This window comes from Sycon ciliatum, chromosome 2 (assembly GCF_964019385.1).
Source record: "Sycon ciliatum chromosome 2, ocSycCili1.1, whole genome shotgun sequence".
Taxonomy (NCBI): domain Eukaryota; kingdom Metazoa; phylum Porifera; class Calcarea; order Leucosolenida; family Sycettidae; genus Sycon; species Sycon ciliatum.
Window position 1 is genome coordinate 19557397 of NC_088644.1, and position 25798 is coordinate 19583194.

General features: G+C 44.5%; 1 protein-coding gene across 1 annotated transcript; it reads left to right on the forward strand.

Moving 5' to 3' along the window:
* The first annotated feature begins 7986 nt into the window (after positions 1-7986).
* Positions 7987-24541, forward strand: LOC135809069 (retroviral integration site protein Fli-1 homolog). Its single transcript, XM_065322331.1, has 3 exons — positions 7987-8265; positions 20683-21819; positions 23029-24541. Exons 1-3 carry the CDS (start codon positions 8070-8072, stop codon positions 23733-23735), a joined length of 2040 nt encoding a protein of 679 aa, XP_065178403.1. The 5' UTR covers positions 7987-8069; the 3' UTR covers positions 23736-24541.
* The last annotated feature ends 1257 nt before the right edge of the window (positions 24542-25798 follow it).

Genomic DNA, 25798 nt, shown 5'->3' on the forward strand with positions numbered 1-25798 from the left:
TTTTAAGGAGGTTCGCGACGGTTAGCGCCATGTTGGATTTCCGAATTTTTTTCTGAAAAATAATGCCTTTCGGAGTGGAAAAATGGGACGCGATCATGCACAGAAAATAGTTTGACCATGACTTCGCACTAAGTTCGCAGTGCTCGAGTCGGGACAAGGTTTGGAGGAAGAAGCTCAGCCACTAGTGGACTTGCGGATTTGTTTTGACATTGGCGGTTTTTGGATAGCTCGGTTCTCCTGCCGACGTGTCCTGGAGATGAAGACGCGGGAGAGTAATCCGTCACCCACGACGCGGCCTCTCATTCTGCGTACTGGACGATTCAAGAAGCCGAGGAGGGGGACGCTTCGCAAACTCAAACGATCGATCGAGTTCCTGAAAAACGGAAAGGGCGATCTCCATCACTAACGCCACTGGATTCGACTCCCGCGAAGAGGTCGTTCAGTGCCCCTCTTCACGGTCGACGAATCGTTCATCTCAGGTATCTGGCTGTGGGATTGTCTGCGTGCCAGAATCCTGGATGTGGCAAACCTCTGGCGCTCATTGATTGCGTTGAAGAGAAGAGGTACGACCTGAGCAGCGTACTTGTCATTCCGTGTCAGCAGTGTGGGATGGAGAATTTTATAGATACAGATAGCCCTGTAACTGCTCAACACCCTGGCCCCCGTGCTTCCACAAGCAACACCAAAGCTGCTTTGGGTAAGTGCGTTTTTCAATCTCATAAGATTTACTCATGATATTTGGGAGTCATTGCCACCCTATGGCTATGGAAATGTATGAGGACACTGTATGCGCGGCGGCCGCGAGCGTGTGTGTGTTTGCATAGACCTGCATGTTTGTGCATGTGTGCACCATATGCATGTATGAACATGCACATGCATATGCGCTCATGTGGACGTGCCCTCGCACACATACTATACACACGTGCGTGACCGCTCCCAGGGCATGTTGGTGTTACATGTGTATGCGGGTATCTCCACTCATGCACAAGAGTGTGCACATGCATGTGGGTGGGTACGCACACGTGCGTGAATGTATGTGTGTGTACGCGCACGTGTGTTCTATTGCGTGTGAGAGCATGCATGTGTGTGTGTGTGTGTGTGTGTGTGTGCGTGTGTGTGTGTGTGTGTGTGTGTGTGTGTGTGTGTGTGTGTGTGTGTGTGTGTGTATGTGTGCACGGATGTGTGTGTCGATGGTGTGCATTTTTGTGATTGGTGAACACTCTGATCCCTAAACCGCGATACCGGAGCTCCCAAGCTACAGCCTCAGATTGATTTATAGTTCATCGTTGGGAATGAGTTCGCTGCTCATGATGCTGTTGCGGATGTTGCGGCCCTAGCTGAAATTGTCGAAGCTCGCCCTGATGCCAGTATCCTGTAGCACTCTGTCACTTTTGCATCAGCATGTTCGGCGATGGAGTTTGCAGAACATCAGCAAAAGCGGCTGGCCACCCTTCAATCGTTGGTCCAAGCAACGTGCTTCTCTAAATCAGTTGCAGTGCAGGCAGCTGCCAGTGGGTTGGTGATGAAGCACTTTGTCTTGTCCTACAAACGAAGTGGTGAGCCAGCCATTTCCAGACTGATGAAGGAGCAAGTCGGAGGTAAGAAGCGGGTGACAGTCTCAAGAAAGATTATATTAGTGGTGGCTGAACACCTAGCGAAGAACCAACAGCAACCCAACTGTAAGGAACGCCCTGTGGCACAGTGCTTCACTTGTTTGTGCGCACCATAAAATACCATCATTTTTGCCAGTGTGGGGACACGTTCTAGCTCGCATAGTTGAAGAACAAGAGGACTCAATGTTGTCTGATTCGTTCCAACATGTCAGCTTTCATTGTAGTTTGATATGGGGCAGTGCTAAGCGCTATCATAGCTACATGTACATGTATCACAACCAAGTGCCAACAGGAGAGTAATCATGGAGAAAAGTACCTATCGATAATGCGTGCACCCAGGGTTTTCCGGCAAATTTACTAGTTCAGCTATTCCATCCTTGTATTGTTCTAAACGCCGAGGGCTCTAGTGAGTTTATGCAACACCTATTAACAGCCAAAAATCCAATACGTTATGACCAAAGCAGCAGCAGAGAAGTACAAGCAATAAAGATACGTGAATTTACCAATTTTAGGCAAATTTTGACAGTTTTTTGGATTTTTCTCCAGAATATGCACGGTGACCCCTATTTTCGCCGCGGTAAACCTGTTCCAACCCACTTATAGAACGTGTTTGAAGTATCCACATATGGGGCAAACTCAAAAATAAGCTGCAAAAAATATTCAAAGTTTCATTTTTTGCGTCTTTTTGTTCTTCTCCAGGAAATGACGACCTGGATCCCATCATCAACCAAAGTGTACATTTTTCGGTGTTGATATCATCTTAGTCAATACCTCGAACAGTCTGTAGAATTTTATGTCATATTTTCTGTCCTAACTGATGTTATGGTCGATTTCTCATCAATTTTGGGATTTTGTGTTATTTTGTGTCATCAAGGAAAATTGTGTTTTTGGCAAGACCTATTCGGGCAATTGAAAAACTGATGTTACTAAGCGAAAATATAAGGCTGTACCTATTCAAACCTGATGTCAGATTGGGCTGATGTTGAAATTAAATTTTTGGGGCTAACTGTCCCGAACCCCCTTAAATAGAAACCACGGTGTAGTCTTGGAAATCTGTTGTCAAGACTCAAGAGGGTTGATCGACCATAAGTTATCATAAGAGAATCACCATGATCACCACGCCGGTACGATGTAGACCGAGGCATGCCATGCTTGTACACACTGTGCTGTCCCTCCAGGTAATCGAGATTCCACGGATGCAAAAAATTTCGGGTTTTTAGCCAAAACCCGCGATTTTCTGCAAAATCAGCGATTTCCCGCATTTTGTTGTTTTCTGCACTTTTTAACATCTTGATGCACGTTTTCATGCAGGTTATTTGCGCAGTACGACTCGTACTACTCCCGAGAAGATCTACTGCGCAAATAGCGATTCTACCGATGCAACAAATTTCGTGATTTGGTCCAAGTCATCAATTTTCTGCAAATAATTCTGCGAATTCCTGGCAAGTTCCGGATCTTTGCACACTTTTCGCCGCATTTTTGTTGTTTTCTGCCGCAACTTCTTTCGCAAGTTTTCGAGAAATTTTCCGCAAGTTTCCGCAGGGACAGACTGCGGGTGTGCAACTTTTTACACTGCAGTCTGCACTGACCGTAGCAATGGGGTACTCCATGGTGACCGAACTAGTCTACATGTAGCCATGACAAGTACGGCATACCCATCCATCTACATCATTACATGTAGTTCATGTCCTTGCTACTGCTTGCCATGGCATGGTGCAGGATGCATGCAGCATGTATTTCGGATCTGGTCATGTTCACTGAGTGTTGTGTTGTTTCAGCAAACAAACCTTGGTATAGTAGTAGTGCGAATACTAGTATGTACTAGTAGTAATATGCACCCTGTGCTCTTCTGTAGCTCATCCGGTGCATCACCCAGTTTCACCCAGTCTGGTATCAAAATGATGAAGGCGAACTTCTCAGTAATATGTACACTCTATGCGTATGACTGCTCTCCTCCCAAACTACCGCAGTGTGTACGATGTCATTGCACATGACTTCAATGAGTTGTCAGTTCAGTTTGCTTTGTGAGAGCGTGGTTCAATATTGCTGCTGCCTTGCCCGCTAGTATACCGCTGCAGGTAGTGCACTACTGTGACTGGTGCACACTGGCATTATACTGTCAGTGTTACTTAGTCTTTGCAGGGAAAAGGTGGCGTATTCACTATTCAGGCTACCTGGTGATTCCCGTGAAAACAGGGAAACAGGGTCTGGGAGATAGCGAAATACTCAGCTACATGTAGATGGTGACTCCGTGAATACCAGAACTGCAGAAGGTACATGTACACCATGGTACCGCTAGGCGCTAGCCGCTAGCAAGTAAGTCAGTCCATTTGCATGTCGCTGTTCACAATGCTTGTTGTACTGTGACTGCCGTGCAAGAAATCCCAGCCTTCCGTACCTGTTTGAGCTAGTCGAAGCGTTCTCCGGAACACACCAGTTCCGTTGCTCTATGTCAATGAGCATCTCTCTAGTTTGAAAGAATATAATCGATGATGGATATTGCAACAATACAATTATAGGGGCAAATGATATCGCGCGTCGGCACAGTACTTTTTTTAAAGGTGCATATTATGACATACATATACCATGATACATGTAGTCATTGGTAGTACCGTGTAGCCATGATAAGAGGGAGGAATTGCTACTCGATCATGGAGTCCATAATTATCCTCCTAAGCTGATATTTTGCGAAAGGCACAGCCGACAAGCCCATGGTTATGAGGATGTGGGAACTTTTACTCAAACCTTCTTTATAAATTTCACTATAACACACATAGCCCCCCCCCCCCCCAGTCCACATTCCCTCTCCGTTTTTCTTTCCTTCCAGTTGCATATTCCTTTCTGCTCTGTTTTACTTTTCTCTTTTCGTCCGTCCCTCTGGATATTTGTACTGTTGAGGCAACGAACTGCAATAATCAAAACCAAACGAAACCAAACTAAGCACAGAAGCCACTGGAATTGGTGACAAGGCCTTTCGTACCATTACTCTTCAAAGTCATTGTTGCCATAGTGATAAAAGCAGCAAACATGTCCTTTATCTACAATGTAGGTTTTGGCGGTCAGAGCAGTGACACAATAGCACCTAAGAGAGCGGAATGGGTGCCAACTACAATGCACGTAGTGAAACCATTAATACAGACTGAGAGTGTGAGAGCATAACATCAAACAACAGTCAGGAATACGGTGCTACAAGGTCAACAGATTGACAACTGTCGCACGTACTTCTTCTTCTGCATAGTGCACACACAGTTCAGGTTCCAGCTTTGCAATATGCATCATTGGCATTGTAACGACTTTGAAGAGTATTGTTTCGTCAAAACATCCAGTGGCTTCTGTGATTTATGTGTTAGTTTGTTTTCCTCCAAGAAAGTATCAACTTTCAATGTTCTACCAGCACAAAGTCACATGACTGGGATGAGATCCTGAAGCAAAGACTACGTGTATGTCAGTATGGAACAATGTACACTCATAGAAGGTACGTAAGGTACCCCTTAGGCGAAGATCATTATCATCATGTATAATAAACGATCACATGACTGTCTGTGCAGCCTGTACAGCTGTGGGCTGCATCATTTAGATGATTTACATTGTACTCGTACATCATTGTACTTTGTTCGCCGCTTTCCATGGGCTAATGAATATTCACACTCCCGGCATGCGGTAGAGCTGCATGACTTCTACCACGTACAAGGCTAGTATTCTATTAATTAGTATTATGTACCTTTACCTACACTTCACGCATATGCTATACAGTACATGACTGTATTCAATGATGCTATTGTGTGCAGGGATATGGGGAAGGTACATAACATTATTGCTGCTATAGGATTACTATCACACTGACTAGCAGTGCCATGTCTAGAAAGCTGGTGCAAGACGGTGGACGTAATATCAGCCAGTCACCGCCAGTTTAAAAATTCGCTCCTATTCGGCTATTGACTGTGGATTGCATGTACAGGTAGCACCGCGTCCCAGTGTACAGTCAATCGGTCTTGCAGCGCCCGGCGATAGTGTACTAGTATACTACTATTACTAGTGCATTCATGGCACTGAGTTTCACTGGCCAGAATAGACCGTTTAGACGGCATGACTGCATGGATGACCAGGCCACACTGGCCTTGGCGTCACCTTTTGTTCTGCGGCCTTGTGATATACATGCACGCGTTCAGTCCATGATAATACATGTAATTATAATCATTCCCGGCATCCCCCTGGGTTCCATCGGAGCAATGGGGTTGGAAAAGTATGATGGGATCGAAAGCGGCAAAACATTGCTGTGTGTTCGCAGACAGAATGATGCCCTGAAATGGTGCCAATGCACTGTTCCCACACCGGTACACAGACACACACACACAGACACACACACCATGTGCCACACACACACACACACACACACACACACACACACACACACACACACACACACACACACACACACACACACACACACACACACACACACACACACACACACATACACACACACACACACACACACACATACACACACACACACACACACATACACACACACACACACACACACACCACATTCTGCATATTTATGTTACTATGTGAGGCAGTCGATAGTCGATAGTCGGCCATCCTTTCTGTCATTCTTATAGATCTGAGTGCTCGCCTCACCACCAAGATCGTGCCATCCCTTCTAGTTCCTTGCTCTAGCTAGACGGGTGATCGGTCTTACCAATGGTAGGCTTGGTCTTACTGATAAAGACGTGAAGGAAAGGAAACTTTCCCTATCTTCGGTGCCAACCGTAACTACGACTATAGCGGGCTGTAGAGCTTAATGAGACACCAGAAAGCTCACAGAAAAAAACTTAGCCGGAAGGAGTATCACAGTAGGGCTCAATGACAAAGATTGTCGTTTTGTTGGCGAAAATTGAAAGTCCAGGACTTGCTTGTGATGGGTGCACACAGAGTACGAGTACAGTGCGCATTCGTCAGCCCACAAACCCAGAATTGTGATCATTCAGCCTGACCTTCAGCCGTGATCTGGAAAACAAAAGCAGTGAATACGTCGCGTAGTAAAATGCGTCCATTTACATCATAGGGACACACCGGGATATTATCAGGGCATGCATGTAAAACACATTACTCTAGTCCTACCAGTGCCAGGTACCAGCTGTATTTGCCGCTTTGCATCCGTTGGTGGGATTTTATAATACAGTGCATTCTTGGTCGTCAACTGTAGCATGCGGTCAGCAGAAATGTAGCGCCGTTACCCATATATGTAGCGCCGTTACTCATATATGTCCAGTGTACAGTCATGTCTTGTGTGCCGCTCGCGCACTCGTATGGTGGTTGGGCTTACTTTACAAAACTAGAACGTTGCCACGTTTTGAGCTAGATGTAGTAGCATCCACTGATCCTATAGGAAAAGTGGAGAGTAACATTTTGTCCGAAGGAGTGATGAATATTCAACAGTCAATGCCAAACTGCTGGTCAAGTCAAAAGTTCACAAAAGTATGCAGGCTACAAAATCCGTTGGTTGAGAGTTGGTATTTGTGCGTTGACTCCAGATGCCTTTATTGATTCTATTGATTCTATTCCTACCTAATTCTCGACTCGTCCTTCTCACAACACAACACCATGAACCGTAAACTCTAAAAACGTAAAAAAACAGCATGTGGTCAGTGTATATTCGGCCGGAAAGTACAGGAGTACGTCTTGTGAAATGTACAGGACTGAGGTCGGAGCAAAGTAGTACAGAACTTGCAACACGTTCCTTTGCCATGGTCCATGTGTTCTATGCGATGCCTTGTTCATTTGCATTCCTGGGGAGAATAGTACAGTCGACAGTGGTCTTCGTTGTCTTGTACCTGGAGTTTGAATGCACACTAATCCGGGGTTTGCCAATGACCAGCTGCCCACCAGATGCTCATGATTGCATTGATCGGATATCCCCGCACTCAGTTCAGCGATATTATGTCGGCAGAGGGGTGGGTCACGTCCCGAATTCTTTCTCCAAGAATATTCCGATGATTGTTCTATTATTGGCCATTTTGTTCTCTCCTTTTGCACCGAAAATTTGTTCTACTAAGCGTGCTCGATATCCAGCGGAGCTGGTGTAAGACTCGAAGTCTAACCATGCCGGACTGGTTGTTGTCATCAATGTTCATACCCAATCTACATGTGCCTGAACGTGGACAGGTACCTTACGGCACAGGCTATCATGCAGCAGCATCACCTCTCTTCCAAATCATCGCAAATTTTGAGAACTACTTTAGCTGGCCGCGCGGGCGGCGAGCTAACCAGGCTCTACCTATCACCTCACCTTGCACTTTACTGCAGCAGCAGTAGGGTATATAAACGAGGAGACACGATCTTCATCGCCTAGTAGTAGATAGAACAAGACTAGTACTAGATGCGAGGAAGGTCCACAGAAACACTGTATACCATCCCTTGTTTTCATGCAGCAGTCTATGCTAGCTAACAATGATGCCTGACAGTATGCCTTGTATGGAAGGAAGCAGAGGAAACATGGCGCTCAGTGGAGGTGATGCATGTGTTCAACAGCAACAGGTCGCAAATGCAAGTCGGAAACTCCAGTCCAGCTTACAAGATGCAGCGAATGTGTGTTCAGTAGGAGGCGACACACCAGTACTAGCACCAGATTTGGATCATACAGACGGTAAGACCATAATATCCAGTCCTATTTTCTTATGACTTGTATGAGTACGTGGGATGAGTGAGGTGCGTCATTGCGCTGAATGTTATAAAAACTATAAGTCATCAGAAATAATTTAAACATGTACCTTGTTCCGGTCAGCCCTATTGAAACCCGAAACTAGTATGACAATTTTATGAACTAACTTACTTGAAGTTTCGCAGTTTTCATTTCCCGCCGGCTTGGATGTACATGTACAATCGTCATGTAGCACATTGTGCACAGGTGTGGTGCTTTGGTTGCTGCGTTGCTTGGGCACCAACCAGCAAATACATGTAATAATTGTATTGAGTTTAATCACCACTCCGGTAGATGGCCCTCGTACATACATGTAGTAGTCGACGTAAATGAACATGATACTTTCAATGTAAAGCCTACACTAGCCTACAGGATGGGATTAGTATAGAATCTTTCGTGAAGGCGTGCTCATACAATCAGACGCTGTTTCGTGAGTCATTACTTCTTTCCAGTCAGTATCACCTGCATGCCAGTAGGCCTTGGCATGAGGCTTTGTCGCACTGGAAACAAAAAAAAACTGAGTAGTCTTTGGTAGTGAGTACTATCGTTACATGTAGTCTCCTTGTACACGTACTATCCGAGATGGATGGATGAGAAATACATGTAGAAAGAACTATGATGGGTATCAATTATCGAAATTACACTGTAGTTACGACGGGTGGTTAGTTCGGAAGTAGAACATGATAATTATAATCATAATAATTATATCTGACTCGGCCACGTAGAAAAACATCAACATCACGATGTGTTCCCTTGAACATATAATTACTATACATATTTATTACAACATCTCCAGACTCAGTGGAAACACAGGCCAATGTGAAGAGAGTGTGTGATAGCCAACCACGGCGATAAAGATAAGCAGGGGTTACTGGTTCTTGGGGAACACCGAAGAGGAAAGAGTAGCAGAAGCAACAGCAACTCCGTGAAGAAAGAGGATGTCGATATCCAGTCATGAGCAACAGAGGCGCGAAGGATATGTGGGTAATAACCTACTTGTACATGTACATGTATGTCGTAGTACATGTATAAGGGGCGGCGACACGGATCTTGAAGAGGCGGAGTGAGATCAGATCATTAACTCCTCTGGGCCATACAGAATATACTTCGAAGTACAACAAAGAGATGGGAGCGAAGAAGAGTGGATGAGTTACATTTGGGGAGCAAGAGCAAGTTTCTAGTTCTTAGAGAAGAGAACCAATATTATTATATTATTAGGTGTGCACTGCGTCTATTTGATAACGGGGTTGTGTGAGCAAGTTCATAAAGGGTGGATGATGAGAGCATGCGGGGTTGACGGAGGAGGATTTTAAGGATATTATTATGGTGTATTTCAAGCTCTGCAGCACCGGACGAGGATAGTCCAGCCCAAGACCTATCGGTATAATCGAATATTAGGCGAAGGCTGAATAAAGAAGAAGCGAAGTTGATTGTTCCAACTAGGAACACACGCTTCTTGCCGAACTTGACACTTGGCTGACTCACGACTGCCATCCGGAGCACACGAGGAGCACGTCGCACCTTCCACTCGGCAAACCTTCAAGAAAGCACCACTCCCTGCTCAATACACAGTGTTTCGGGGAATTCACCCCTCATCAGTTGAGCTTGAGTAGACTGAGGAAGATTGTGCCTGAAAAGCACCACTTATATACTGCTCTCCGGGCCAAACCATCACCAGGGATACAAACTTACAGAGACGCTTTGTTTCCAGCGCGACAAACACCTCGTGAAGCCCCAGGTAGCAGCGTGAGCCAGAGTCGCTCATGGAGTTGTGCTAAACAGACGTTGAGAGCCAGAATAGCTATTCACAACGCTGTCACCTCCAACAACTAGTCGCACGTCCGCGTGAGGGACAACAATACTAACTTAGAAGTTGCGACTTCGGCGGTAATAGTCATGAAGTTGATTGTTCCAACTAGGACAAATGAAGCGTACAAGAAATTGGGAGGTAGGAGCAGTGGGCGGTGATAGAACTACTGCCACGGAGGATGAACTAGATTTTTGCCATATGTACAGTAATCAATGTGGAGCACCCAAGAGAGTGCGGAGTCAATAACAATGCCAAGGTGTTTGTGAGAAGAGACTACATCAGGTGGGGTGGATGAGGGATGTGAATTCCGGCTGGGCCGACAGGATATATGTATGTAGTGGAAGAAGGGTTGCGAGAAGTACGAGGGTCACACAGTCTTTGGAGAATAGTTTGTATCTCTCCGAAAACAGTTTTGACTACACTTGTACCTCTGTTACGTTTGACGTCGTTGGATCTTAGTCTACTCAACACCAGTACAGCAAATGATACACACGTTCTTGGATGGCCTATTTCACGACATACATCTCATTGATGCTACTGAAGTACCAGCACAGCTGTTGGTCACAGGTCATCACCATGATAATGTACCAGCAATCTTGTGTAATGTGATGCGCGGTTTCCAGATGTCCTCAGAGTCATTGACTTCTCACAGCTGTGAAGTGTTCTGGCCTTTGAAGGGAGTGCACATTTCCGACAGTGAGGACGTACATATTTCCGTTCTTTGAAGCTCTGCTAAGATCATGTGTTGCGACAAGCTATCGTCAGGATTTGCTTCGATGCCTTGACCTTGCTTGAAAGCTGCTTGTCAGATAGACGAAGCAGAACATCTTAGCCAATTTTGCTGACAGTGACAATTGCAATTAAATTTTGATATGCGATTTCGTAAACTCTGTTGATGTCGTTAATGAAGAGGTCATGCTAAAAAATACTCCATAAATTATCCCAAGCGATCCCATGATGTGGAAATCAGTTGCGGAAAAGGCAAGCATTTCGCTGTGCTACGATGTTTTTAAAAGTTAAACACACGACTCGAGTAATTTGTACTTGTTTAGCACCCCCTGCGTGAACTGCAGCCACAACTCCATGGTGTTTGCGCCAGTAAAAGAGTACGATCACATGTACATGTATATCTTGTGCTGAGTGACGCGAAATTTGGGCTATACCTCCACTTATACATGTATGTGCATGTACATGTAGATGTACATGTACATAATACACCTGTTTCAATGCATGGGCACCATCACACCTGCAGAGTACGTCATCAGTCTAAACTGAGTCAGACCAGTCGGGTGGGTAGTGTTGCCTTCCCGACACGGGGTTGTCCGGGCCAAAGTCCAATTACAGGCGGCCATCCATACATCTAAATATGTAACGGTATTCATGTACATGATTGTACATGTATGCATGGAATCTTTTGTAAGATGTGCCAATAGACTGTCGGGGTGGAACCCGTTGGTCCATTGCTCAGGATGATTATTGACTGCATATTCTCACATTGACCGACAAAGCAGCTAATCTCAGTATAATAGTAAATAATGTTAATAGTGTGTCATTAAAGTGATTCCACCTCCACTCTCTCGGCTCTCTGGCGGACCTCACACACCAGCAACATGACTCCAAGTTGTGGATACTGACAACATTTAATAGTGTGTCATTGACAGTGTAATCCAGTACACGTAGACCAGTAAGCGTCTAAAAGGAACAGAGCATCAGTGACTGTGCTGGTCTTCGAGATGGATTCCATTGCATAGATACTAGTGGTAACACACATTATGCATACTTACATGTATGCATGTACATGTACATGTAGAATCATTCAATAAAATGGCCAGCACTATGAGTATCCACGAAAGAGGGAGTACGAGTGTCCCTTATGCACGAGTTGCTCTCTATGATCTACTGTTAGACACATCACCGTATAGAGGTACACTGTAGGTCAGGACAGCAAGCTTTCTCCTCGCTGGCAAGTATTTAAAAAGTTCTGCAGGACATTTTGGCCATGAATGATGGCAGTGCCTGTTCAGTCTGGTAGTGATCAAGAGTCTCGAGGTGGATCGGTGGCCAAGCAGGAGCCGTACCCATTCAAACCTGTGGGGCATACTCAAGCACTGCCCTCACGAACCTTCTATAAACCGTTCTTTTGCTTTTGTCGTCGAGCAGTCCATTAAAGGCAACCGCTGGCATCAGATCGTGGCTTCCAAGACTCCTCGAAGCTGATACATGTATATATTGTAAACTACAAACCCGCTCTACCAATTTCTTCTTGAGTTGCACGCTGGTACTCAGGCTTAAAATTTGCAATTCGTTGTTGGTATTCTATCAACGGATGCATCAATCGCACGAGCTGCATTTGGGAAGTAGATCTACATTGTACGTAGGATATTAACTGGTGTACATTGTATATTATTGGTTTAATAGTACCCGTAACACCGTGACCCACTCTAGTAGTACATGTACTGGTAATAAAAATGATTGCCTCTACTCTAGTCGGGGTGAAGTACAATACTACATCAGTTGCACATAATTAGTGCCAGGCACACAAGGAGGTATGTAGTAGGCATGCGCACGTGTACGCGCCTCTAGCTCTGACGACCTGAGCCTCTCTATTCATACTTCGAAGTACAATCATGTAGATTACATGAGTCAGCCCACAAAACTGAAGTGAGGACGAAAAGTACTGATTGCCCATACCCGGACCCCACTCTCCCTCGCCACTTCTCCACCTTCTTCTGCTGGTAGTGCCCAGTGGCAGTGGTGTAAGTAGGCGTCAGTTGTGCGATACGGCAGCCAGGCAGGGGCCTGCAGCTAGCTAGCTGCTAGCTGGATGAGTATTCTCAAGAGTGTTTGTAGACTGTCGTAACTCACTACAAAAGTCAGTAGTAGTGTGCACGTGCGGTGCAAGTGTTTGTCTTTACCTGTCTGATGCGCTGGTAAGACCGTGGGCACTGCGCCGCCACCCCTTTGGGCCAAATATACAGGTACATTGTATCTGTGCAGTTCTTTTAAAAAGATTCACACGTGCACCACATGAAACCTTCTGGTACGGGGTAAGGGCCAGGAATGCATGACCGAGCGTTAATGATTATGTGTCCGCCGTTACCCGTCCCGAGGAGTGGGGTTTGGAACCTGATTTGTCGAAAGGGCGTTCCAACATGAAAGGGCGTTCCTACATTTAGGCGGTTTCAGAGTCAATCTTCGTGACAAATACATGTACATGTGCCTTTGAAATTTGAAAGGCACATCCTTACACGAATTAAGAGCAGATGCACTAGCAGTTACATGTACATGTAACTGTTATGATCATGTACATATCCACGTGATGTGTATGGCCGAGCGAGCGTGTGCTCCCTGGACTGGGGTTCTGGGATGCGCATTGACGAGGGACATGGAAGGGACACTGCCCCTACATTGTATAATGCATTAATGCAGACAGGAAGCATCATTTTCACTGTCTAGTACTTAGCAGTGAGTAGATACTGTAAATGAAGCTGGGGTTCGCACGAAAATTGACCAAGGGAAGAGAGATCCAAGGCAGAGTGAGATTGCGAAATGGCGGCAAGGCGGCGTATGAAACGACCTTGAGCAGCATCAAGGTGGGCGGTTGGCCGTGCAAGAGGATGATCCCACAGCAGGCGGTGAACGTTACGAACTTTGGGAAGGGAATTTACATGTTTATGTACATTGTATGTGCCATGTACATGTACATGTAACATGATGCTAACCGGATTAGTCCTAAAATAGTTCAAAGCATGCATAATAGTTAATACACAGGAAACATGTTCACGCACATACATGTATCTTTCTTCTGTACTGTGATGAAATCCGAAACATCAATACATTAACTACTTGTACACTATTGCGCAAGCTCGTCCCAGGGGCATCTCTACAAAATGTTTTCGGACTCGTTGTTACTTATACCCAGCGGCACCACGGAAAGATCACGGAAAGATCACGTTCGGTACCTGAGCTGTGTGAACACTGTTACATCATGGATATTTATAGACCCGGCGTACAGAGAAGAGAGATACCGAAGAATTCGTAACTCGATTAGCTACCGCAGACCAGCTTCAGATGTGAATGCTGTACAATAACCAAAACGAAACAGCTACTCAGCCAGATCAGGTGTCCCAGCGCATACATGTACAATGTAGTTGCAGTTACTTCAATCAAGCTGAAATAAATGGGCCATTGAAAACTAACTTCGTCCTGCAAGTGAGAGCATAATGGTATCTTCAATACCTTGTCAATTGTCACTCTGGAACTCTTTCTCGTTCACTGCCTGTAGCTATTGCTATTCCATTTTCCTGAAAACATTCATAGACCAATGTCCCGTCAATAGTACATAAACTCCGTCTATACAAGGTCCAAGGTCCGTACCATGGGTACACTCGTGTCGTGATCAAAAGATGAATAATTGAAGATGGCAACAGAGAACTACACTCGTGATCAATATAAACTTTGTAGGAATGAAGAAAACGCGATATCACCCTCTGGATATAATGTTTTACCAAGACATGGTAGACTTGAATGTCCCTTCAATATGAGTAGACGTCTACAATAGGACCTCAGATGTACATGTACATGTAACTATACAAGTCATGTACATGTACATGACTTGTATAGTTAGACTGTACACGTACACACAATGTACGTGTTCGGGTGCTTGACCGGTAGTACGGTGCCATTTATTATGATTGTACATGTAGATGTAGATGTGCTCGGACTACTCGGGTAAACTGATTACTGATTATCCACTTCAAAGCGAAGCAAGAGCATTGTTATTTTTGGTAGACTAAAATTGTGCATTTGCCGGTTGTGTGTATATGTGTGGACACTTACATGTACATTGTATTGTTCGAGACGGACATGATGAACGTGATAAACCCCAGATTATTGGCACATACACATACGCCACTCAGCAAAAAGGAGAGAGAGAGAGAGAGGAGGAGACTTGATGCAAATCTGATTTTCGCGACTTGTGATCCTCAACGAACGTTAGCATCATCCTATACTATAGGTCACACCGTCACGATAGTTCTTGTTTCATCCTTGAAATGTAGCGCATAAATTGTGCATGTATGTACATGTACCAAGTCGAGGTCAACGAAAAGTGATGTTTGTCTACGAGTACAAGGTTGTAATTGTGAAGAAAGTTTGAAAACGTCATTTGTTTGGTCGTAGCTTATTGCACTGCTTTGAATGCCTTGACGCACACAATGACTGATTCTTTTGTTTCTAGAAACTAAAAGGTCGCTTTATATAAATTTCACGATATAGTGAAACAATTGAGGAGTCTCCAATCACTCACTCATTCAAGGCAGTGAATAGACCCCAGTAACCTGACTATGATAATATAATGCAGGTTTTGCAAGTACATGTATTGTCAAGTACTCTCTCTCTCTCTCTCTCTCTCTCTCTCTCTCTCTCTCTCTCTCTCTCTCTCTCTCTCTCTCTCTCTCTCTCTCTCTCTCTATCTCTATCTATCTATCTATCTATCTCCCCCCTCTCCCTCTCCCTCTCCCCCCCCCCTCTCTCTCTCTCTCTCTCTCTCTCTCTCTCCCCTCTCTCTCTCTCTCTCTCTCTCTCTCTCTCTCCCCTCTCTCTCTCTCTCTCTCTCTCTCTCTCTCTCTCTCTCTCTCTCTCTCTCTCTCTCTCTCTCTCTCTCTCTCTCTCTCTCTCTCTCTCTCTCACTCTCTCCCTCTTTCTCTCTGCCTGTCTCTCCCTCTCCGCCTCTCTCTCCCTCTCTTCATCGCTCTCTATCTACATGTATACATGAGGCAGAACAACAGAGACCTACTGTAGTACTGGCGAATAGTATTATGTTGTTTTATAGTCTGATGAGTGTTTTTGAAACACGAAACTCGGAGTTACGAGAAAGATTTTTGGTCTCTGTTGTTCTGCCGTGTGCAGTACGCTCTGCCCGTTTTGAGGTATTGAGCACTATTTGCAACAAGGACTTAAGACACCTTGTGTACATGTACAGTGTACATGATTGTATACATGTATATCTATCCATCTACAGTCAACTTCGCTAATAACGACTGCGGATATAACGACAATTCGCGAATAACGACAGAATTGCCATGCCCAGAGAGCAAAGTCCCATCCCACTGTGGTACATTATAATGAGACTTCGGGTATAACGACACTTCGCGAATAAGGACACCTTTTTGACGCCCCGCCGAGTGTCGTTATAAGCGAAGTTGACTGTACCTATCACTGGAAGATTATACCCTTGGTAATGCTTTCAGGACATCACTTAGCGAACAGCCTTTGGGGAATACTAAGTACATGTACGCCATTGTTGCCATCGCAACTAGACGGCCAAGTTTTCATCACGTCCCGTTGTAGCATACATGTACATGTACGACATGTCATACATGACATCAAGAGTACGTAACCCCATGTACTCTTGATGTCAATGTACATGTACATGTAGATCTAGATGACTGTACATACATGTAATTGTTAGATTGACAGCATGAAACAAGGTGGAGGACACTGTGTTCGAAAACAGTGACCTTACTACAACCTTCCGCGGTTGGCAGAGCCCCGGTCCCTGCGGACCATTCCCGGAAGGTTGTAGTAAGGTCACTGTTTTCGAACACAGTGTCCTCCTCCTTGTTTCATGCTGTCAATCTAACAATTCCGTGAACTACAACAAGGTTTATCTAATACTGGTTTACCAGTTTTGTATTATACTGTAGACCTACGACTCGTATCATGGCTGTACATGTACATGTAGATTGTACTGTCATCGTACACATATCGTGTGTTTGTACAGTCAAATCTGTAGTAACTTTTGTTAATGTACTACATGTACATGTATGTTGTAGAGTTTACACGCTCATATCATGGATAATGTAGGGAACTGAGACCAAATTATCGGTTCACACTCACCTTCACCCCCTTCCAGTCTGCCATGCTAACATCACCCTAACGTAATCCACAAACACCTAAACATATAATGTAGTCTATGATTCAAACGTAGTGACAGATATTTCTCAATACCTGCTCCTCGCCCTGCGTGCCTAGCATATCATTATGCGGAGATGACAAAAGTCGTAGTCAAATGTTTCGCGTCTACATGTAATCAGACGTGGATCATAAGATGTGATTATACTGTATTATTTTGTTGTTAGATTAACTCGTTAGGATTGTGAGCTGAGATTTCTCGTGTCAGTGGTTACTGGTAGTGTAGCAGTAACTAGTTACGGGACCATTATCCCAATCTTTAAACAATCAAATATTACAAACATATTGTCAGTACTATACTTGCGCTTGTGTCTGTACCTGCGTACCGAAGTATAATTACATGTACATGCATATAATTAGAGGATAATTACAATAATTAGGCCAAAGTGAAGATTAATGGTTGTTCCTCGTTTGGACACGAACCCTCGTTTGGACATGCACGACCAGTGCCTGTTGAGTTTCTCAACCAGATTGCCCAAAAAATTCACGGTTCGCGTCAGCCTGTGACTCTGCTAGAGGCGGAGTTTTCCGGGAACGCCACCACCCTTCAAGGATCAAGGCGCAGATGCAGCTCCTAAAGCTGTGGGAGGTGAGTAGATCAGCTCACCAGCAAGTGGTCAAAGACCGAATATCCCATGCACTGCATCCATGTTTTCTCGTGCCAGGTCACGATTTCCCAACTAACGGTGGGTCGCAGCACGGCTGGAAAACATCCTTCCGCTTCCAAGCAGGACTTGAACCTGGTCCCCTCTGGTTCTCAATCATTGTCTTAGACCATCCCACCATGCCTGCCTGCAGATTGCCAATGCTCCCACCATATGGAGCGGATTCGGTTGACTTGTTTTCCTTTCTAAGGGAACTCAGTGTCCTGCCGAGACTTCCTGCATACCAGCTAGAACATAAGTTTGGACGAATGGAGATCAATTGAGTGAACGCCTTGTCAGCCTTCATCCCCCGACCAGGGCCTCCTCAAAGCTTCCCATGGCCAGGGGAACAGAGGAACAGAGAATGTCAGCATTGTGCTGCGAATACCTGATTCCTCTATATCCTGCACAAATAGAAACACATGCATAGGCAGCATTGTCAGGTGGATAACGCCACACCTCGTGTAGTCTTTGATGAATACATAAGATGTTTGCCTCTGTGAAATCTAGAAACGTACTTCACTATTCTGTTGTGCTGCATCAGTAGCGGTACTCGTAAAATTCTAAAGTGATTCAAGGCATAATGGGTGTCACGTGTATTGCGCCACTGATATGATTGTTACTGGTATGTAAACGGACCACATTGTAGCGGCGACATATTCCAGTACAGTGCCTGGGAACCTGGTTAGCCTGGAGACGATGACCTTATCCTGGTTTAGGCTTTGTGAGTTGGCAGCAGCAGCATACCGGTAATCAAACACACAGAAATTGCCATACATCAAGTCTACGCTCGACCTACAGATAGCCGTTCGTCATTGTTCGTCATTGTTCTTTCTTCTCTTTCTTAGCGCTTTTTCCTTTTCCTTTCTCTGTCTGATTGTAGGGATTGTGTCATTCGTAAAAACATGATCCACCCTGTGTAACACTAACAGAGCCGACAGCATGTGAAGTGCTTTAATAATAATTATTATTGTAACGGGGAATTGAAATGTCAAGTCCCCCGACACACATCCCCGACACACACCGGTGCCTTTCACCTAAGAAGTAATGGGTTTTTTTTTCAGTCAGCACTTTCACTTTCTGATATTAAGATTAAAATACTCTTTCTACACGTCCATGTACATGTACATTGTAGCACTATCTCTGAAGAATCAATATTTAGGCACTTGTATTCTGTCAGTGATGTTGCCGAAGTCGAACTATAAGAGTTGAAAAACTTGAAATACATGTAATGATAATGGAAGAAGCGTTGTCCGTGTGTCCAGATTGACCATTAATTAGCCGGAACCAGCGTTCCAACCATACAGTACATGTACCTGCATAGAGCGTATCATGATACATATTCACGCACGTCTAATTGTTCTGTGCAAACTTGCCCCTTACATGAAGTATATTTACGAAAGGTATTCAGTCATGCACAATCATGTACCAACATGTACATGTACATGTAGGTACATATTGTTAGATTAACAAGGTTGATCTAATACTGGTTTTTTAACCAGTGTTAGGTTATAATACTAGGTACATGTACATCAGGACTGCTGTCCGCTGATTGAGTTTTTCGCTCCTGCTCTTTTGTAGTTGAGCACTCTCATGTGGGTAGTATATTTGCAGTTTGCATTACGCAGAGCTCACTGACTTGTCGGTTTGAGCACTCAGCCGCTCAGGCCTAGTTGGTTTTGGAAATTAAATTCATCATTTCATTGCTATCAGGTTAGGGCTCGTTTTCTCTCTGCTGCGCTGATGAGGACGAAACAGCATTAAAAAAATACAAAAAAAAACAAAAAACAAAAAAACAGCATGCTGTCCGCAGGTAGAGTGTACATCAGGTACATGTACATATTCGGGACTGAGATATTCGTGACAGGGATATTCGTTTCTGGGAACGGGCATAATTTGATCAGTTTCGAGTCGAGTGCTGTGTCACAGTGTGTGACCTTTGCAAATATTGGACTCCTGAATCAGAATTCAACAAGACTGGGTGCATGTTATTCAGCACATGGCCATCAATAATTCCACTTAGTCGCTAGCTACATGTATCAGAATCGCCATTACCCCTAGTTTGCCTGGTTAGCTGGCCTTCATGCATGATTAGAATATACATGTACGCATAAACGTGCCGTTATCACCTGCCTGCGCCCGGACGATATCAATTCACGAAGAATAAACGTACTTACCATCTATATTATGCAATCTGCTCCATAGTTTAAAGTTCATGAATGTATTTTGTAACAAAGCTTCCAATCTCTCTCTTGTGTTCATGAATGTATGAACTTTTATCGAATACATGTAGGCAGAATTTGCAAGCACGCTTTGACTATGCGCGACATGATTGAAGAGGCGACCAGTTGTAGATCTACAAAGACTGTCCTTTGCAAGTCATTCAAACTGCAAAATTAGAGTGAAGAATGGAAGAGCGCGCGTACCAAGCAGTACCCAAAGATGGCGCTGTAATTTCCTATGCTCGGCCATAGGTCCGTATGGATACGCATATCCGTGGGCGACTCACCCATCGTACGTGTTTGTCCACACCGTGCCCACGTTACTGACACGGTCAAATTGCTGTGAATGCTCAATGCTGTATGTGGTGTGCCGATGCTTACACTATAGTGATGAGAGCCACTTGCGAGCATTGTTTGCTTAATTGTGCGTTGTAGCCTTGCGATTCGATACCACTTATTCTGGCCCTTGTATTACTAGTAGAAAGGCGGACGTGGGTTATATAAAGCCAAACCTTTCCATCTGGTCGTGGTCAGTTGGTTGAAGACGAGTTTGAAGACTGAACATAGTTTTCGCCGGTTATCAGTAGGACTACCAGGATGATTGAGTAGTGCTCCCAAGTAACGAACGTGAATTTGCCAGTCTGGATTTCACTTGGTTGGACCAGAATACCTGCTGTTAATTTAACCGTGTTTTCATCATTCCTTGGTGTAGGTGATCATTCAATGACGCATGTTACGCTGTCATTGTCATCTTCTGGAATATCAACTGTCCAAACCTACCCACGGTATTCGACTGCTTCAACCACTCTTGCAATGTCAGGACCTGTAGTACTAGCAGCACGTTCTGCTCAAGCAATGGCCGATTGTGACACATCCGCTCTGGAGCAAAGCGGAAGCAACAGGGGGATTGGCAAGTACCAGAGAAGCGCAATGCACCTGGCTGAACCACGGCAAGTTGAGGACTTTCTGGACCATTTGGAGAAACCTGCTCACGGTGGCTTCCAGTTTGATGGTCTTCAAGGTGATTTGTTGTCAGGCTCAGACAACTGGATTTCAGGATTCGAATCAACCACCGAGTCATTTCATTCTCCACCTTTGGCCTCGTCCTATGGACCACCGCAACTAACAGTCAGTAACACCCTGCTGCCGGGAACTAGCTACAAGTACTCGCAATCCCCATCAACCCACTCAATAGGACTCATCTCTCAGTATCCTATGCCCCCAATGTTCCCGGATTCTGCACTATCCTCAAGAAGGCTGGGAGTCACTGATCATGGGTCGTCAATAGACGCCAGTAATACTGCGTTTTGGCGACAACACTCTTCAACTGAACATCAAAAATCCCCGGGTTGCCCAGGCCGAAGTCACGATGAGACTCCAAGTCACACTCATCAACCAATGGGTGTGCATCAATTCCAATCTGCTTCTCATCATCAGGCGAGATTCAGCCCTAGGCAAATTCAAGGGGCAGATGGTATCTCATCAGCTATGCTCCCAGGAACGAGCGCATCGGCTAGATCAGTAGCAGCTGCAACACCTCCCTCAATACGTACGAGTGAATTTAGGCATCTAGCTGGTGCAGATAGTGGATCTTTTGGGTCTAGCTGCATGACACAGGAAAACCTTGATCGAGCTGAGGTTTGTCAGCTGACATTGCCTACTCCATCGCAGTCGCTCCCTTTGCCTGACGAACCGCACCCAAACACAGAACATGCAAGTATGTCCCCACTGCAAGCCTCCAGTCAAGGTATTGGTGACCAGAGTCCAGTATCAGCGGGACAAGCTCCATCTCAGAGCGCCTGTAGCCGTGACGATCAGACTGCAATCAACCAATATGATATCTACACAAGTAAGTACATGATTATGTTATCCATATGCGTACAAGTACATGACTATGTTATGTTAGTCTATCAACCAAGGTTTACCTTTACCAAGTATATAACAAGAACGGGATCGGGTAAAACCTCAGGAAAGACTTCAGATGCAACATCTTGTGCGAAGTGCTCCGCCACTAACGTGTTGTGGGCATGGAACACTGTGTGCAGAACAGAAACTCCGAAGTGTATTTTCCATTAGGAAATTTGGCCACCTGCCTCGTACTGCTCCACTAGCAAGGTCCCTGGTTCGAGTCCCGCTGGTGTGACTGATAATTTATTCTTTCTTTCGCATCTGGCTCGCAAGTGCTTCGGAGAAACAAAGAGCAGTACGAGGCAGGTGGCCTAATTTCATAATACTTATATACTGTGAAATTTTCCTTGAATTGTGCATCAGTATTTTCCATTGTAAAAGCTATTAAAATTGCAACAGCTAAGTCTATCATAAGTTCTTAACCACACGTTATTGCACATGTACTTTCGAAACAAAAGTCAGTACCTTACTAAAGTACTCGTAGCACGAAAAATATGAGTAACAATAATAGCTCATGGCCAGGAAGGTCCCATGTTCGAGTCCTGGTTGGTTTGCATTTTTCACTCTTCCCGCAGTTCGCTTTCCTGACTGATTACATTGAACAATAATACAAATTGCAATTTCAAATTTGGACTTCACGGAGAATTTCAAAGTTTTAGGAAATTAGAGGCCACATGCCACGTACTGGTCTTTTCTCTCCGAAACTCAACACTTGCAAGCCAGATATGAAAGAAAGAAAAAATCATCAGTCACACCACCGGGACTCGAACCAGGGACCTTGCTATTCGCTAGCAATCTCTAACCAACTGAGCTACACCTTAGTACAAGTACATTGAAGGAAGACCAGTGGGTTACAAGTTATCTGGTGCTGTCCAACTATAATGTGACCAAGATATTGGTGATTCTGAACGTGCAGCAGCTATCACAGTATAGATAAGTGGTATGAGCCTGAAGTACATGTACAATACAAGTATACGAAATCTGCGGACAGAACAATACAGATATACCACATAATGTCATTTCCCTGATACTTGTACATGTACATGTACGTGTAAGTGTGTAGCTGTAGTTGTGCCCGTACATGTCGTACATGACTTGTGAATTCCTGAAATAATTTAATTTCTTGTCTTCTCTTATTTGTACTTTTTAGGCTCAGGACAAATTCAACTCTGGCAATTCCTTCTGGAACTATTGTCAGACTCACGAGAACGTAACATTATCGAGTGGACGTATGAGAATCCATGGGAGTTCAAGATTAGGTCGCCGGCTGAAGTGGCAAAGAGGTGGGGGAAGAGGAAGAGCAAGCCTGGAATGAACTATGAAAAGTTGGCCAGGGGACTCCGCTATTACTACATGAAGAAAATCTTGCAGAAAGTCGCCGGTCGCAAATACACATACAAGTATGTATGTCAAGTGGACGGATACCTGCGTATTTCCTGGGATGAGATAAGGCAGCACCCCTACCAAAGACGATTCCGCTTCACTCCCAGCGTTCTGACGAGCTCACAAGACGCAGTAGCAGAGGGCAGTGACAGTGATAAATCTTTACCTGCCTCACCATCGTGGATGAACGAGGCTTCAATAAGGTGTCAACCAGTCATACCAACCACTGCTACCTCCTGTACGTTTCCACAGTCAACCGGTCAGTATGATGATGGTGCTCGATTACTCACTCAACCAGAGCCTATCCCGCACAGGCCAAGAAACCTACACGCCACTCCTCAAGATTACTTTCCAACGCAAACAAGCCTGCCTTTTCCCAGCTCATTTGAGGACACGCATGTTCAAACGGAGACTACATGTACGTACAGCAGTCTTCCTAGCAATGGTCTCATACAGAAGTTTCTGAGTCAGTGACCGTTCAGACCATCGATATCGTTGCAGCATGAGGGGCACTGCATCTCGCGACTCTCCAAAAGATCCTCAACTTGTCGGCTGTGTAGTGATAATATTTGTTGGCCTTTGCAGGTGGTGCCTGTATTGGTTTGACCTTCTCATTCCTGCATTCACGTTTTAATTCGTTTGTAACATTTACTAATGAGAACGGCGTAACTCCTCTGCGGCCTCGTCATGATTGTATCTAGTTAGTTCCAGCACACAACCACACGCAGTCCTTGGATTCACAAAACAAAACTCAGTCCCTCCAACTCTTTCCAAATCTTTCCAAACATCAGATCTATTTTTTCTGTAAATCAAGATATATTATTTTAAAATACACAAAAATACCTCAGTTTCTCCAAATCTCTCCAAACATTCCATCTATTTTTCTGTCTATCAAGTTCAAGATCGATGGGAACATTTTATTGCAGGTTCGAACACATGTGCTTATGCCATGATATACCATCACAGTTGTCCGTACACAGACATAACTGCACTACAAACATGATGCCCCCATAGACATACATGTACATATCCATGCAGCATGTGTAGAGGATTCCGAGGGGAAGCTATGAATCGCAATTTCCATTCATTGTTGCTTCAAGTACTTGAAATACAACTGCAGCATTTACGATTATCATTCTATTTATTTTTTCTAAGTATCCAATCCCTAAGACTGATTGACAGCATTCCTATATATATCTACCAGATTAATAGCCTAAAAGAGTACAACAAACCTTGAATACAACTTGATTTTGTTTCTCTGTGGCTTGTGAATAACCCAAGCGGTGTTCATTGAAGTGAGCAATGGGTGATCTGGCGAGTGATCCCAGAAGTAACATATCCAAATGGACACAAAGAAAAGAGGCTGTTGATCACAAATGAAGATTTTATTTTTAGGTGAAATCACTTCAGTTAGTTACAATTACTGTTTACCATATTCCGGAGTATAAGCCACACTTTGAACACTCAAAATTCACCCAAAAAAGGGGTGCGGATTACACGCCCATGATGAAATTAACGGTGATACATAGAATAGATGTCTGCATTTCGTGGCGAAAAATGGGGGTGGGGGGGGGGGGGAGGTGCGGCTTGTACTCCGTAAAATATGGTAACTGTATTCAACATTTATTTTATAGGATGCGGAGTGATGGTGTCTCAGCCATACTTCTTCCTTTCGATACATGACCGACAACGCAGCCCTCATCGACCTACAAACCCGCCAACAGCGTATTTCACACAATCAGTATACTAGTAGATCTACATGTACAACTGCCGACAATGCCCGGTTGAGTCGTTCCCTTCGATTGACATCTCCATTTCTCGTTGGGCCCTTCAATAAGATATTGATATTTTGATATTTATTATTTAAAGGATTTCCCAAAGGCATAGCCGAGATGGATGTCGGCTATTAGGGCTGCAACAAAGGTTCGAAGGTGCGGTTACTACTTCGAAGTAATCCTTTCCGAATCCGAAAGAAGGAAGGTTGCATTCAAAGGAAGGTTCGAATCCTGGTTTCTGAACATGCACAGTCTCAACATCGACTTTATACTCGGAAATGCATGTACATATTATAAAGAGCATGAAACTCCCAGAATAGCAACAACAGATTGAAATAGTAATACCTATCCGCTGGTTGCCTTCAAGGTTTGTACGTACTGGTAGTTTATTCACGCATAGATTATAATAATAATAATTATATTGTCAGTCTACATGAGATAATGTGTATACGTATGCCAGGACAAGTGCTGCAAGATGCTAACAGTCATAGACACAATAGTCCTGGAATGTTAGAACTTTCATTTGTTCAGATTAGAGGGATTCTCCAGCCATTTAGAACATTCGCTGTAACCCTAACGCCTATCAGGCGCCACGTGTCAATGGTAGTTGTCGGGAGTTGTATACCTGAGATCATGTATTTTGTATCGTCACTCGCGGCAGGTCTAAATTGCATATTGCTGTTTTGGAAGCATTTTGTACATTCGTAAGCCTGTCTCTTGCCCTATCTGTTCAAAAAGAGAGGGTGTTATCTTTGGCAAATT

What these genes read in the sequence shown, in the direction of transcription:
- LOC135809069 (XM_065322331.1), top strand. Translation starts at nt 8,070, where the DNA reads ATGATGCCTGACAGTATGCCTTGTATGGAAGGAAGCAGAGGAAACATG. An exon ending in AGATTTGGATCATACAGACG is followed by an intron (nt 8,266 to 20,682) that starts GTAAGACCATAA and finishes TCCTTGGTGTAG; the next exon opens with GTGATCATTCAATGACGCAT. An exon ending in CCAATATGATATCTACACAA is followed by an intron (nt 21,820 to 23,028) that starts GTAAGTACATGA and finishes TGTACTTTTTAG; the next exon opens with GCTCAGGACAAATTCAACTC.